At 62.5% G+C, this 12,366-nt stretch overlaps 3 protein-coding genes across 3 annotated transcripts in view; 1 reads left to right on the top strand and 2 right to left on the bottom strand.

The window, feature by feature from the left end:
• Positions 1-4,421: 4,421 nt before the first annotated feature.
• On the bottom strand, positions 4,422-5,486 carry EMIHUDRAFT_423179 (hypothetical protein; the record flags this gene model as incomplete). Its single annotated transcript, XM_005790151.1, has 3 exons — positions 4,422-4,469; positions 4,710-4,865; positions 4,901-5,486. Coding segments are annotated over 3 exons (789 nt in total), but the record flags the coding sequence as incomplete, so codon positions are not given.
• A 4,772-nt stretch (positions 5,487-10,258) lies between these two features.
• On the top strand, positions 10,259-10,651 carry EMIHUDRAFT_70385 (Mitochondrial/chloroplast ribosomal protein L13; the record flags this gene model as incomplete). Its single annotated transcript, XM_005790152.1, has 1 exon — positions 10,259-10,651. One exon carries the CDS (start codon positions 10,259-10,261, stop codon positions 10,649-10,651), a length of 393 nt encoding a protein of 130 aa, XP_005790209.1.
• Positions 10,652-11,258: 607 nt separating this feature from the next.
• EMIHUDRAFT_454779 (hypothetical protein) overlaps positions 11,259-12,366 on the bottom strand; it is a 1,695-nt gene continuing 587 nt past the window's right edge. Inside the window, exons 2-5 of the mRNA XM_005790153.1 lie at positions 12,030-12,243; positions 11,761-11,960; positions 11,630-11,686; positions 11,259-11,447 (exon numbers count right to left, since the gene is read on the bottom strand). Of these exons, the coding sequence (XP_005790210.1) occupies positions 11,325-11,447; positions 11,630-11,686; positions 11,761-11,960; positions 12,030-12,174 (525 nt within the window). The 5' untranslated portion in view covers positions 12,175-12,243 and the 3' untranslated portion in view covers positions 11,259-11,324. The remainder of the gene's footprint in view (positions 11,448-11,629; positions 11,687-11,760; positions 11,961-12,029; positions 12,244-12,366) is intronic.

The raw sequence follows: 12,366 nt of genomic DNA on the forward strand, positions 1-12,366 counted from the left end.
TTAAAGTCTCGACAATCACTAAGCAGAGGCTCCCTTGGGGATGCCTGAGGCCACCCCAACCACTCACGAAGCCGTACGTGGACAATTTGAAACTTACTTTTTTCGTTTACCCACACTAAGCGAGTATAAAAGGTTCTCTTAGGCTCTTTTCCGCGCGCGCCCCCCGCAAGGCGCGCGATAGCCGATACACACACACACACAATGTTCCGAAGCAAAGTCTCGAGGTTCTCCAAGAGAGAGAGACTCACGTCAATAGCCCGAGAGACTCAATGCACAATGGGAGGCACCCCTCTTCGCTTGAGTGCAGTGTGAGAGAAGCGGCGCTAGCCGCTACTCAGGAGCGCGCCAGCGGCGCCGGGGCCTCGTCTCTCTGCGCTACACGCCTTTCAGCTCTTAAGAGCTCCACCACTGCACTGCTGCTCCCCACAGTAGAGCCGAATGTAACTCTGTTACTCTCTCTCTCTCCCCACGAATATTCCACAAGTGACAAGAGCCTCTCACAAACCATGAGGTGCACACGTCCTATTCCGGGGGGCATCGAGCTCCTCAATGTGCCGGGCACACCCTGCCCGCGCAGCGGTCGGGTGGTGGCCGGTGAGAGTGAGGAGCAATGCTCGTCATGGAGTCGCACATCCTGATGAGCGCCCATCGGATGTCGGGCTTCAGCGGCAGCCGCCGGTGCACTGGGCGGGAGCTGGCGCCGCCCAGCTGCAGCTGCCTCTCAAAGCTCTCGATGTCGTCATCCGAGCAGTCTCCCAGCACTTGCGCCTGCTGCTGCTGCTGCTGCTGCGGCGGCGGCAGCGGCTGCTCCTCCGCCACCACCGCCTGCAGCTGCTCCTGTCCGCCCTGCTGCTGCTCCCCCTCCTCCTCTCCCCGCTGCTGCTGCTGCTCCTGCTTCCGCTGCTGCCGCTGCTTCTTCTTCTTCCGCTTCTTTTGAGCCGCGCCACCAGCTGCGCTCTCCTCATTGATCCACGCCATCAGGCTGTCGAGGTTCGCGCCGGCGGCCTTGGCTGGGCCGCCGCACTCGCCGCTGCTATCGCTCCCGCTGACGGCGTCGTCCTGGCAGGGCAGCATCTGCCGCCGCCGCTCCTCGAGCTTCTTCCGCAGCCGCGTCGCCCGGTCGCAGCTACCCTTCTCACAGCAGGAGCACTGGCCGGGCCAGCCGCCTCCGGGATCGGCGTCGAGCGCGTCGTACAGTGCGATCTGGTTCTTCTTGTGCTCCGGAGGTGGCGGCAGCCTCTTTGCCCCCAGCACGCGGAAGTTCTCCTCCGTGGCCGCCCTGACGACGCAGTCGTCGTCCACAGGGCACCAGATCAGCTTGGAGTTTAGCCCGAACAGGCGGATTTGGTATGGCACGCGCTCCTCGCGGTCTTCCCAGTAGGGGTCGTTGTACCACTGCTGCGTGACGACGCCGTTGACCCACTGCTTTGACGCGACTGACGCGATCACCTCGTCCCCGACCTGGAACCGCAGCTCCGTCTCGCTACTGCTGGCGTCGCGCGCGTCGTCGTCGCAGAGCTTGCGGACCGACGAGGCTGGCACGGTGACGTAATAGTGAGGGCCGTCTTGCTCTCCGCTCGAAAGGTGGGCGGAGGCGGAGGCTGCTTGCTCTCCGCTCGAAAGGTGGGCGGAGGCGGAGGCTGCTTGCTCTCCGCTCGAAAGGTGGGCGGAGGCGGCGGCTGCGTCGGCGAGCTGCTCCAGCATGTATGTACAAGCAGCGAACGGCAACTTTGCAGAGACTGTCATGCTCGCGTGCTGGTGTGGTGCCCTAAAACCGCGTTTTCTTCTGTGACCGAGGAAACTTTTTTGTCGAAAAATCACATCGCAAACCCTGTGACCTCCGGGTAAGTTCGTGAGAGAGAGAAGCGACATATCATGACATTTGTGTATAATACATGTATACACACTGTGGCCAAAGAAAGAAAGAAAACAGACAAACCAAACGAGGGATAGGGGAGGAGGACAGGGTCCACACCTGCACGAGCAGGATTTTGGAAGGACGATCAGGGGGACAGGTGGGCTCTCCTGCTCCTGACAAGGGACACGACAGACAGGCTCGCAGCGCGGTGCACGGTGGAATCCCAACTCCACTGGCGGTCTCATCTCAGTCTAGCGACCTTCCTCCGGCTTCTCACCGGCAGTCTCTCACTACCACGGGCACACTGACACAGGGGTGGCAGGGGTGGCCAGAAAAAGCGCGCGAATGAGTTGTTTTTCCTACAGAAAGGGCACGACCGCACGACGAGTGTCTCGAGTGATTTCGTTTTTCTCGACGTCTTCGCCTGCGGGCCACTGGGCGGCGCGCCGCGCCGCGCGCGGGCCGCGGCCCTCACACACCGTTAATATAAATTGTCCATATGCCGAAAAAAAACCTGTCTGGAGTCTGTACTCTGATGTGTGAGTGTGTGATGTCTGTGCCGTGCGGCGTGCGGCGCCGTGTGTGTTCTGAGCGGTCGACATCTGGAGCTAGGCGCGTGTGCGTCTTCCCCCCTCATCCGTGGGTCGCAGACTCTGGGTCAAAAAACTGGGACGAGCGTTTGTGCAAAACTTGTTTGTGCAAAAAGCCGAAAACTACCAAAAAGAGCTACATACACTGGAATAAAAAAAAAACGCTGTCACGGCCAGCTTGGCACTATCTACTCAAAAAAAGTGACGTAGAGCACCCACTTTTAAAGCGTTCCGCGCACACACAAGGACCGCATGCGTGCGCCGCCAGCTTCCCAGGGCCATCGCGCGAAAAACGACGGAGGAGATGCATCCTAGCTGTCGCCACCGAAGGCGACTCGACGCCGCTGAGACCGGAGATCAAGCTCTGACAAGTCGCACGTCGCTCCTTTGACACCGACGTGACTCACCCGTGCAGAGAACATCAGTACACGGACTTGACGCGCTCGGTACGACGCCTGCGACCCGTCTTGGGTCAGGTGGCACGACGCTCATCGCGCCTACCAGCGCTGCCGTGCAGGTTGCCACGACGAGGTCGAGCACGCTTCTATACGCTCGCCCAGCCTTCCTTTCCATCCCATTAGGCAGCCCGGGAACGGTGGCGGTCAGAGGCAAAGCCTGCGAGGGGTGGTGGAACCACATGTCACGGCCACCGCCGGCTCGACGCGACGATAGCCTCCGGAGGCTGACTTTGAGGCACCATCATCGGACGATGTCGACGAGTTGGGTCGCTCTCGCGGTATCCAGGTAGCCCCCCATACTAGTAGCACCAGCCATGGCCTCAGGGAGGCGGGCGAGGGCGCTGGGAGCAACACGGACAAAAAACATCTCAAAAGTGGTCAAAAGGTCATTTTATGATACCACCCGTAAAGCCGTATTTGCAACTAGTCCTGGAGGCTTCTCTATAACAATTCTGTAGAGACTAGAGTCGGTTGTGCGCACACGAACTCCAACAGCGCAGCACTCTCTGCTCACTCAACCGACTGTGGCAAGAGCCCCTCGTTCGAGTAGAGGGCAGCGATGCCGCGGTGCAGCTCGAGGGCGTGCCGCTGCGCGTGCGACGCCGCGGCGGGCGTGTCCCACACACCGGGGTAGCGCGCGAACAGCGCGCGCGGCGCCCGCGCCAGCAGCCCGCCGATGGACGCGCCAACCTCGTGCAAGCTCTCTGCGCAGTTGGGGTGGAGCGGGCCGAGGAGAGCGCGCTGGGTGCGCCAGAGCTCGAGGGCGCTCTCGAGGAGCGCCAGCAGGCTCGGCGCACTCGGCGGCGCGCCGCTCTCCTCGAGCTGCAGCCGGATCGCCGCGAGCAGCTCGCGCCGGACGCGGGCGACGGCGAGGTGCCGCTCGCCGAGCTCTCGCACCTGTTCACGCAAGAGGTGTGAAGAGACGCTGTTCACAGGTGCCGCTCGCCGAGCTCTCTCACCTTCGGAAAAAAACGAAAGCAAACTCACGCGGACAACAGAACGGCGTGAAGACGCTGTCCGCTCGCCCGGCCCTCGCGCCAGCTCGCGCAGCACCGCCGCGCACGCCGCCTCGTCGACGCCGCCTCCCGGCCCCGCACGCGCCGCGCGTCGCACCGCCTCCCTCGCGCCCGCCTCGAGAGTGAGGGTGAGTTCGTCCGCCTCGGCCGCGCCCGCCTCGGACGCACTTCGCGGCGGCGCGTCCCACTCGCTGTGCCGCTCCGCCTCGCTCGTAAAGTCGAAGTGGTCGAGGTGTCTGCTGCACGCCGCGGGGGTGAGCTCGGCAGGCTGCGCGTAGCAGATGAGCACCTCCTGCCCCTGCGGTGTGAATGCGCGGTGTGAATGCACAACGCGTCGGAGTGTGCCTGCGGGCACTGGCCAACGGCACTCGCAGCACCGCGTGGACGGCGGAAGAAAGGGAGCGACTGGCGCGTGACGCAAGGGAACAGTGCGAGTGTCTTCGCGGTGCTGAACACAGAGATGTGGATTCGGCGTCTGCCGGGGGGGGGGGGGGGGGAGCCTGAGCGATGTGCCGCGTGGCTCGCACGACGCTCGTCAGCGTGCCGCCTGAAGACGAAAGGGTCCAATCATATGCTACGCCCCGAGTGTGGGTTCGGGGGGTCTTCGCAGCAGTGAGGTAGGGGATACCGTCAAGAGTGGTTTCTTTTTCCAGGGGGGTGAGCGTGAACGGTCGTATGTGTCTCTGCGTCGCTCCCTCCGTGCCTTAGTCAACCTCCGCCCTGATGTCGCGTGTGTCTAGTCGCTGGCCAGACACTCTGTTCCGCCTCTCTGTCTACTCCAGCTTGCCGGCACGCAGCGCGGCCTTGTCGGCGTTGGCGCGTCGCGAGGGCGCGTGGTTGAAGATGGACTGGTGCAGGAACAGGCCCGAGGCGAACGCGTTCCAGCGGCACACGAGGCAAAGCCGCAGCAGCTCGGCCCGCCTGCCCTCGTCGCCGAGCCCGCCTACAAAAAGAAAGCGTGTCGCCGCACGCGACGACCGCCGTGAAGTCCTGCCCTCCTGCCCTCGCCGCCGAGGTCGGCCGCGCCCGGCTCCTGCAGCAGCGCGTCGACGCACGCGCAGTGCTCCTCCTCCAGGCGCGGCCGGTCAAAGGCAGACACGCTGCGCAGCTCCATCGGGTGCAGCCGCGAGAGCGCGGCCAGGGCGACCCGTCGCTCCACCGCGCTGCGCCGGAGCACGGACTGCAACAGCGAGAGCGGCTCGTGTTCGGCTGACGGCCAGGGCACAAAGGGCTGCTCCCATATCAGGACTTGGCCGGGCGAGATGTCGCGAGCCGCCACGAAGCCGCGGCCCGACCCCGGGATCTGCCGCACCGCAATCGGGCCGACCACACGCGGAGGGTGCTCGGGCCACACACAGAGCGCGTCGGCGGTGTTGACGTCGGCGGCAGCGGTCAGCCGGGGCGGGACAACGACCTGATCGCCATTGGCATCCGCGAATGGCGCGAGAGCGTTGCGCTTGCTACTGGCGGCGGTGGCGGGCACAGCTGGTGCGGGTGCGCATCCGGCTGTGCCGACCGGAGACGTGGGAGGAGGGTCCCCAAAGATGGACCAGACGTCATCCATGTGCTCGGCGAGGCGGCGGGGCAGGCGAGCAGATCGAGAAGCGCACGCGGGAAGAGCCCTTGCACCGCGGTCCGAGGGGCAACGCTGTGAACACCACTCGCAACAGCTCTCGCGCGCCGCCGTCAGTGGCGATGCGCAAAACATCAACAACGCTGCTCGCAACATGCGTGTCGCGCACTCATTCATGACCGGTCTCAATGCCCCACCCCCCTGCGCGCGGGCCTTCTAAGCCCGCGGGTAGTCCCCCCCCATCCCCAGGGCCTCCAGGGCTCGCACCTCACAACCTCTCACAGGCCAGCGCACAGCGCCATAGGAGGTATTTTCTTCTCAATAACAAGGCTGTGAACAGGCGAGCGATGATGTGGCGGAGGCGCTCGCCCTCAACCCGCGGCTGCGGGGCGAGTAAAAAGTAGTGCGCCACTTTGCCGGCTGCCGGCAGGAAGTCTGCTCGCGCCCGGCAGCGAGCGCGAGGCCGAGGCGGCCGACCAGGCCGTAGTCTCGCTAGACAGAGGGCGTCGCCGCCGGCGTTCCCAGGTAACGGCTAGCCGGGGTCGGTGTGCGGCTGAGCGCTGAGGGCGGGGGCCGCCGCGGGGCCGCCACCCTTTAAGAAAGAAAGAAAGAAAGCAACCGCTCAGAGTCCAGGGGAAACGACTTCCCGGAAATGACTTCTTTTCTCTTTGTCCGCTACATCGAAGAAAGTTCACAAGAAAGTTGCCTTCATTCCAGGCCGTAGCCGTGTGCGTGCGTATCTGCATCCGCGATGACGCCGTGCTCCGCGATGCCGAGCGTCTCACCGTCCAGCAGCGAGGACATCGAGATGACTGACGCTGAAGCAACTTCGGTACACGCCACAGCACGCCGCAGCCATCGCCAGCCAACACAGGAGCGGAATCGGCGGAGGAGCGTCAGCTTCAAGCAGTTCCCTCTCACAGAGGTGGTTCATCGCGTGCCCAGCTGATTTTAAGGTGATGAGGAGGACAACCCTTGACAACCCTTAAAATCCCTGTTCCGTCCTCCCATCCCTCCCTTGCGATGTCTGTTTTCTGTCTTTCCTTCTTTCTTTTGTGATGATGATGTGATGGATGCCCTCTCCTGTGTGTGTGAGTGAGTATATTCTCGACTGTCTGTGATTGTGCGTCGTGGGTTCGGGGTTGCTCTTTTTGTGTGAGTGAGTAAGAAAGAAATAAAAGAAAACAGACCAACCCAAACGAGGGATGGGGGAGGAGGACAGTGAGTATATTCCTCTCCCGGTGTTCGAGTTCAACTGGCTCAACTCCCCTGAGCGTGCCAACTGGGTCAACGACGTCAAGAACAAGCAAGCGGCAGACGTCCTCTTACCCTCGGCCCCAGTGGAGGGCGCCCGTACCGCCTAGCTCCGCGGACGGGCCCCTCCACCCTTCACGTATACGGATCATGTAGTCCCCACAATCGCTGTCGTGGGGTCGCTTGTCATGTGAGAGAGGTAAGAAAGAAAACAGACAACGCAAGGGAGGGATGGGAGGACGGCACGCCGCCACCACACAGGGATTTTAAGGAGAGGAGTGTGGTGCTAGCCGTCGCCCACCCTTGGGCGTCCGCCTCTTCCTGTCTCTCTTCGCAGTCCCTCGCCGACTCTCGCTGCAACCTTCATGCCACCCCGCGGTCGTCCCACTCTCGTCGTTCTCTCCCTTGTCGCTTCCTCCTCTGTCGCGTCGCTCTCCTGCTCTGCCTCATCCTGCGACGGTGCCGCCGCCTGCCGATCCCTTGCTCTCGCTGCTCGGCGCAGCTCTGCCCTCCTCGCGGCATATTTTGGCCCCTCGAGTTTATCGAGCTCTCCTCGCGCAAGGACGACTCGACTCTCTTCTGACGCCCACTGCGATCATTTGCCGCCAAGTCATATCGTTGCTCAGGTCCACTCTCTCTTCGAACACTTGTGCCTTCACGGATGATGCCGGCGCTGGGGTCCCCGTCGGGTGCATCGTGACAGCTGACGGCGGGATTTCCACTGGCTCGTCCTCCTCGGAGTCGTCTTCCCCGGCTTCCTTCCGCTCGGCTCTACGTTCATTACGTTCATCGTGGCTCACCCTCCATGCCGTGAACAGGCGCTTTATCCACCCTATATTCTTCTCTCGTTCCTCTGCCCGTGCCTTGGTCTTGTCGTTGTTTCGCACCCATGTCTGCATGGCAGTCGAGGCTGCCTTCCCCACTACCTGTAGTTCACTCGTCACCTCTCCTGCGAGCTCCCCTCTGCCCTCTCTTTCTCTCGGGTATGGAGTCCGTGAGTGCGGGCAGCGTGCAGGCAATCACGGGCGCTATTTTGTCGTACTCCTCTTCGGCGAGCGCTCCAAATCTAGACCCTTTCGCCTTTAAGGAGGCTGCCCTCGCTCGTCTCAGGAATGTGGCGGTGTCTTTTGAGTCCGGCGCCTCCCGTTCAACTCTTGCTGTCGCCCTCGCCGCGTGTTTGTCAAGCTTCCGCAAGAAGTAACGCGCCTCTTCCTTATTTCCAGCGCAGCTGCCGCTCAGTATGTGCGCCAACGACGCCTGCGGTGGCTGACTGTCTTCTTGTTTCCAGTCGTCCCAGTCTCTCAGTTCTCCGAGTCTCCTCCTCGCCTCGCGCGCCTCTTTTTGTGGCCTCATCCCTAGCCGCCTTGCACGCTCTGCATCCCCCAGAACGCACTTCTCGTGGCGGGGCCCCTCATTCCCCGTTTCTTTTCCCCTTCTAGAATGCGCCTGTGGTGTGCCCCATGTGGCACCCCGACCTGTTGTCTCACCCTGGCTCCCAAGATCGTTTTGGTCGTCACATTGTGACCCCCGACGTCGTCGAATGTCGCCCGCCTGTCCTTTCCCCGTTCTCGTCTGGTAATCGCATCTTATTATCCCATCGATGCTTCAGGCTGGCTACAGCCACTTCGCTCCACAACCGTCCCGCCACCCCTGCCGTGTGCGATCCCGGCCTCACCGTTTTTCGATATTGCTCGCACACCCACTCGTGCGCGCTCTTACACATGTGTCCGTACGTCCGTCGGTCCACTATCTGGGACTATCTCCCTCTTCTGACTTCTCCAAATGACGTGTGAGTGTTAGAGTTGTTTGGTATTGCTAAAAATCTCTTCTCTGTGTTCCCTGCCGCCTCCCTTCGCGCCGTGTACATGCATGGCCGCGTCCGCACCGCGTCCCGCACCACTTTCGAGGCGTCCTCTGTGTCGTTATCCCCGAGCCTGTCTGAAAGAAAGAAAGAAAACACGCAACCCAAGGGAGGGATGGGAGGACGGCACGCCGCCACCACACAGGGATTTTAAGGAGAGGTGTGTGATGCGCTAGCCGTCGCCCACCCTAGGGAGTCTGCCTCTTCCTATCTCTCTTCGCAGTCTCTCGCCGCTTCTCGCTGCAACCTTCATGCCACCTCGCGGTCGTCCCACTCTCGTCGTTCTCTCCCTTGTCATTTCCTCCTCTGTCGCGTCGTTCTCTTCTGCCTCGTCCTGCGACGCGAGTCTGCTAAAGAAAGAAAGAAAACACACAACCCAAGGGAGGGATGGGAGAACGGCACGCCGCCACCACACAGGGATTTTAAGGAGAGGAGGGTGTGATGCGCTAGCCGTCGCCCACCCTGGGGAGTCTGCCTCCTCGTATCTCTTTTCGCAGTCTCTCGCCGCTTCTCGCTGCAACCTTCATGCCACCTCGCGGCTGTCCCACTCTCGTCGTTCTCTCCCTTGTCACTTCCCCCTCTGTCGCGTCGTTCTCTTCTGCCTCGTCCTGCGACGCCGCCGCCTGCCGGTCCCTTGTTCTCGCGGCTTCTTTCGCCTCTCGGCGCAACTCCGTCCTCCTTGCGGCGTATCCTGGCCCCTCGAGTCTATCGAGCTCCCCTCGCGCAAGGACCACATTTCTGACTCCCACTCCGATCATTTGCCTCCAAGTCATGTTGTTGCTCAGGTCCACTCTCTCTTCGAACACTCGTGCCTCTACGGATGATGCCGGCGCTGGGGTCCCCTTCGGATGCATCGTGACATCTGACAACTGAATTTCCACTGGTTCGTCCTCCTCTGAGTCATCTTCCCCGTCCTCCTTCCGCTCGGCTCTTCGCTCGGTACGTTCGGTGTGGCTCACCCTCCGCGAGTCTGCTAAAGAAAGAAAACACACAACCCAAGGGAGGGATGGGAGAACGGCACGCCGCCACCACACAGGGATTTTAAGGAGAGGAGTGTGGTGCGCTAGCCGTCGCCCACCCTGGGGAGTCTGCCTCTTCGTATCTCTTTTCGCAGTCTCTCGCCGCTTCTCGCTGCAACCTTCATGCCACCTCGCGGCCGTCCCACTCTCGTCGGTCTCTCCCTTGTCACTTCCTCCTCTGTCGCGTCGTTCTCTTCTGCCTCGTCCTGCGACGCCGCCGCCTGCCGATCCCTTGTTCTCGCGGCTTCTTTCGCCTTGCGCAACTCCGTCCTCCTCGCGGCGTATCCTGGCCCCTCGAGTCTATCAAGCTCCCCTCGCGCAAGGACCACATTTCTGACTCCCACTCCGATCATTTGCCTACACGTCATGTTGTTGCTCAGGTCCACTCTCTCTTCGAACACTTCCGCGAGTCTGCTGAGAGAGAGAGTGTCGGACGTAAAATTCTTCTTCTATCAATGCTGTGAACCGACGCGGTGCGAACCCTCCAAATCGTGACTCTCTTCTCGCGGATCGCTCCCCCGTCCAACTGGTGTTGCCGAACCATGCCGGCATACGCGCGGCCACGCGCGCGCGCCATCGAGACAGTCGGTCGCAGCGTTGGGCGGCGGATCCGGCCGCGCGCCGACAAAATGTTTGAGGATATCGAGCGCGCGTGGCACCAGGTCGACGGGTACGGGCAGGTGTGCGGGCGGCTGGCGTCCAAGCTGGTGCCGCTGCTGTGCGGCAAGCACAAGCCCACCTACCAGCCGCAGCGCGACATGGGCGACTATGTCGTCGTGACCAACGTGGCCAAGACGGTGCACACGGGCAAGGCGCTCGACCAGAAGCGGTACTACCGCCACTCGGGCTACGCAGGCGGGCTGAGCTACGTGACGCTGCGCCAGCTCATCGCCAGCAACCCGCTCGAGCCGCTTCGCCGCGCCGTCTACGGCATGCTGCCCAAGAACAAGCTGCGCGAGCAGCGGATGCGCCGGCTGCGGCTCTACCCCGGCGCAGAGCACTCTCACGGCGCGCAGCCCTAGATGCTGAATACCGACCCCAAGGCACGTGTTCGGCCGTGTCCGGCTGTGCTGCAGGCGTACTCACTGTACTCCGTAGCCCCTTGTAAGCCCTCTGCACGCGTCCGTCTTCCCGCCCTGAGCTCCCTGCTTTCGTCACTAGGTGCGCAATTCAAGCCGGGCCTGCCCGCCTTCACCGCCGAGTTTGACCACAAGGATTCACCCGCCGTGCTCAGACCAGTCACGCGGGACGAGACGCCATGAGGGCAAAGAGCAGAACTGGGGGAGGGGGGGGCGAGCGAGCGCCCCTGAGCTGCCATCGCACTTACAGAGCTTACACATGCACAATGTATTGCACAGCGTTGTATTGCGCGGCGGCGCGCGTGTGGTTGATGTCTTTAGCCGTGTATGTGGAAGAAAGAGGAGGCGCGTAAAAAACGTCCCCGAGCAGCGAGCTCGCATAACCATAAGCGATAGAGGTTAAAGCACATCATTTATTTTTCCCGAACAAGCCGCGTAACATATAGTAACAACAAACAAGCGCAGAAGCGGCATGGGCGGCCATGGCGCACATGCTCAACGAAGGGGCGTGTGTCGTGTGAGAAAAAGTCGACCCCGCGCCATACCGAAGGTCCGCTCTTTTTTTAATCTTTAAGAGAGGTCTCCAGCAGCTACGTATGGTTTGGGGGCACACGCGTCATGACTTGCGCGTGTCTTCGAGGTCGAGCTCGGCGAAGAGCGCGCGCAGCTGCGCGACCACCTGCTCCATCAGCGGGATGGCCACGCGGATGTCGCTGAAGCAAGCGCTGCGCCGCACCGCCTAAGAGTGAGAGGCGGTAAGGTGGGACACACACACAGCGTGGTGGTGGTGGTGGTGGTGTGGTGGTGGTGGTGTGGTGGTGGTGGTGTGTGGTGGTGGTGGTGTGGTTCGGGCTCGGGTTGAGGTTCGGGTAATGGTTGGGGATGGGGGGGGGTGGGCGGTGAGGTGGGGGGTGGGGGGTCCTTCGAGGAGAGGTGGTTGGGCGACAGGCGCGCGACAAACTCGTCCCTCGACGGCACCTACTCTCGCGCAATCTCGCGTGATCTCGGGTCGGCTCGGCGGCGGTGGCACCGACTCGTCCTCCGACGGGCACCGCTGCGAGGGCCATCGAGAATGTGTTTTTGAGCAGCCAGCCGTGGAAGGGCTCGAGGATGGCGCCGTAGGCGGTGCGACACTTGGACGAGAGCGACGCGCTCGTGTCGCACACCCCCTGCATCACCCCGACATAGTACTGGATCGTCCTCCGCATCCAGAGCAGCGCCATCGCTGCGGACGGGTCGGCGAGGACAGCGCCTACTCTCGGGTACTCCCGGGCTACTCTCGGGCACTCTCCCCGCTGCGGACGGTCGGCGAGCACGGCGCCCGGCTTGTGGATCCCCGCCTCGCGCTCTGACTCGAGCAGCTGCCGCACCGTGCTCACCCTGCCGGGCTGCTGCTCCGCGAGCCGCGCCCACACCTTGCGCACCTTTGCGACGTTGGACTCGTCGTTCTTGACGGAGAGGGCCATCAGCGGGCCGATGGCCTCGCCGAGCCGCCGGAGAGAGGCGAAGGCGGAGAGCAGCGGCTCGAGTTGCACCTGACCTCGGGTCAATCTCGGGTGACCGGGAGAGAGAGAGAGAGAGAGAGAGGGGGGGGGGGGGAGGGAGAGAAAGAAAGAGAGGGAGAGAGGGAGAGCAACGGCATTTAATGCTCCGGACCG

Source organism: Emiliania huxleyi (assembly GCF_000372725.1).
Source record: "Emiliania huxleyi CCMP1516 chromosome Unknown EMIHUscaffold_121, whole genome shotgun sequence".
Classification (NCBI taxonomy): Eukaryota; Haptophyta; order Isochrysidales; family Noelaerhabdaceae; genus Emiliania; species Emiliania huxleyi.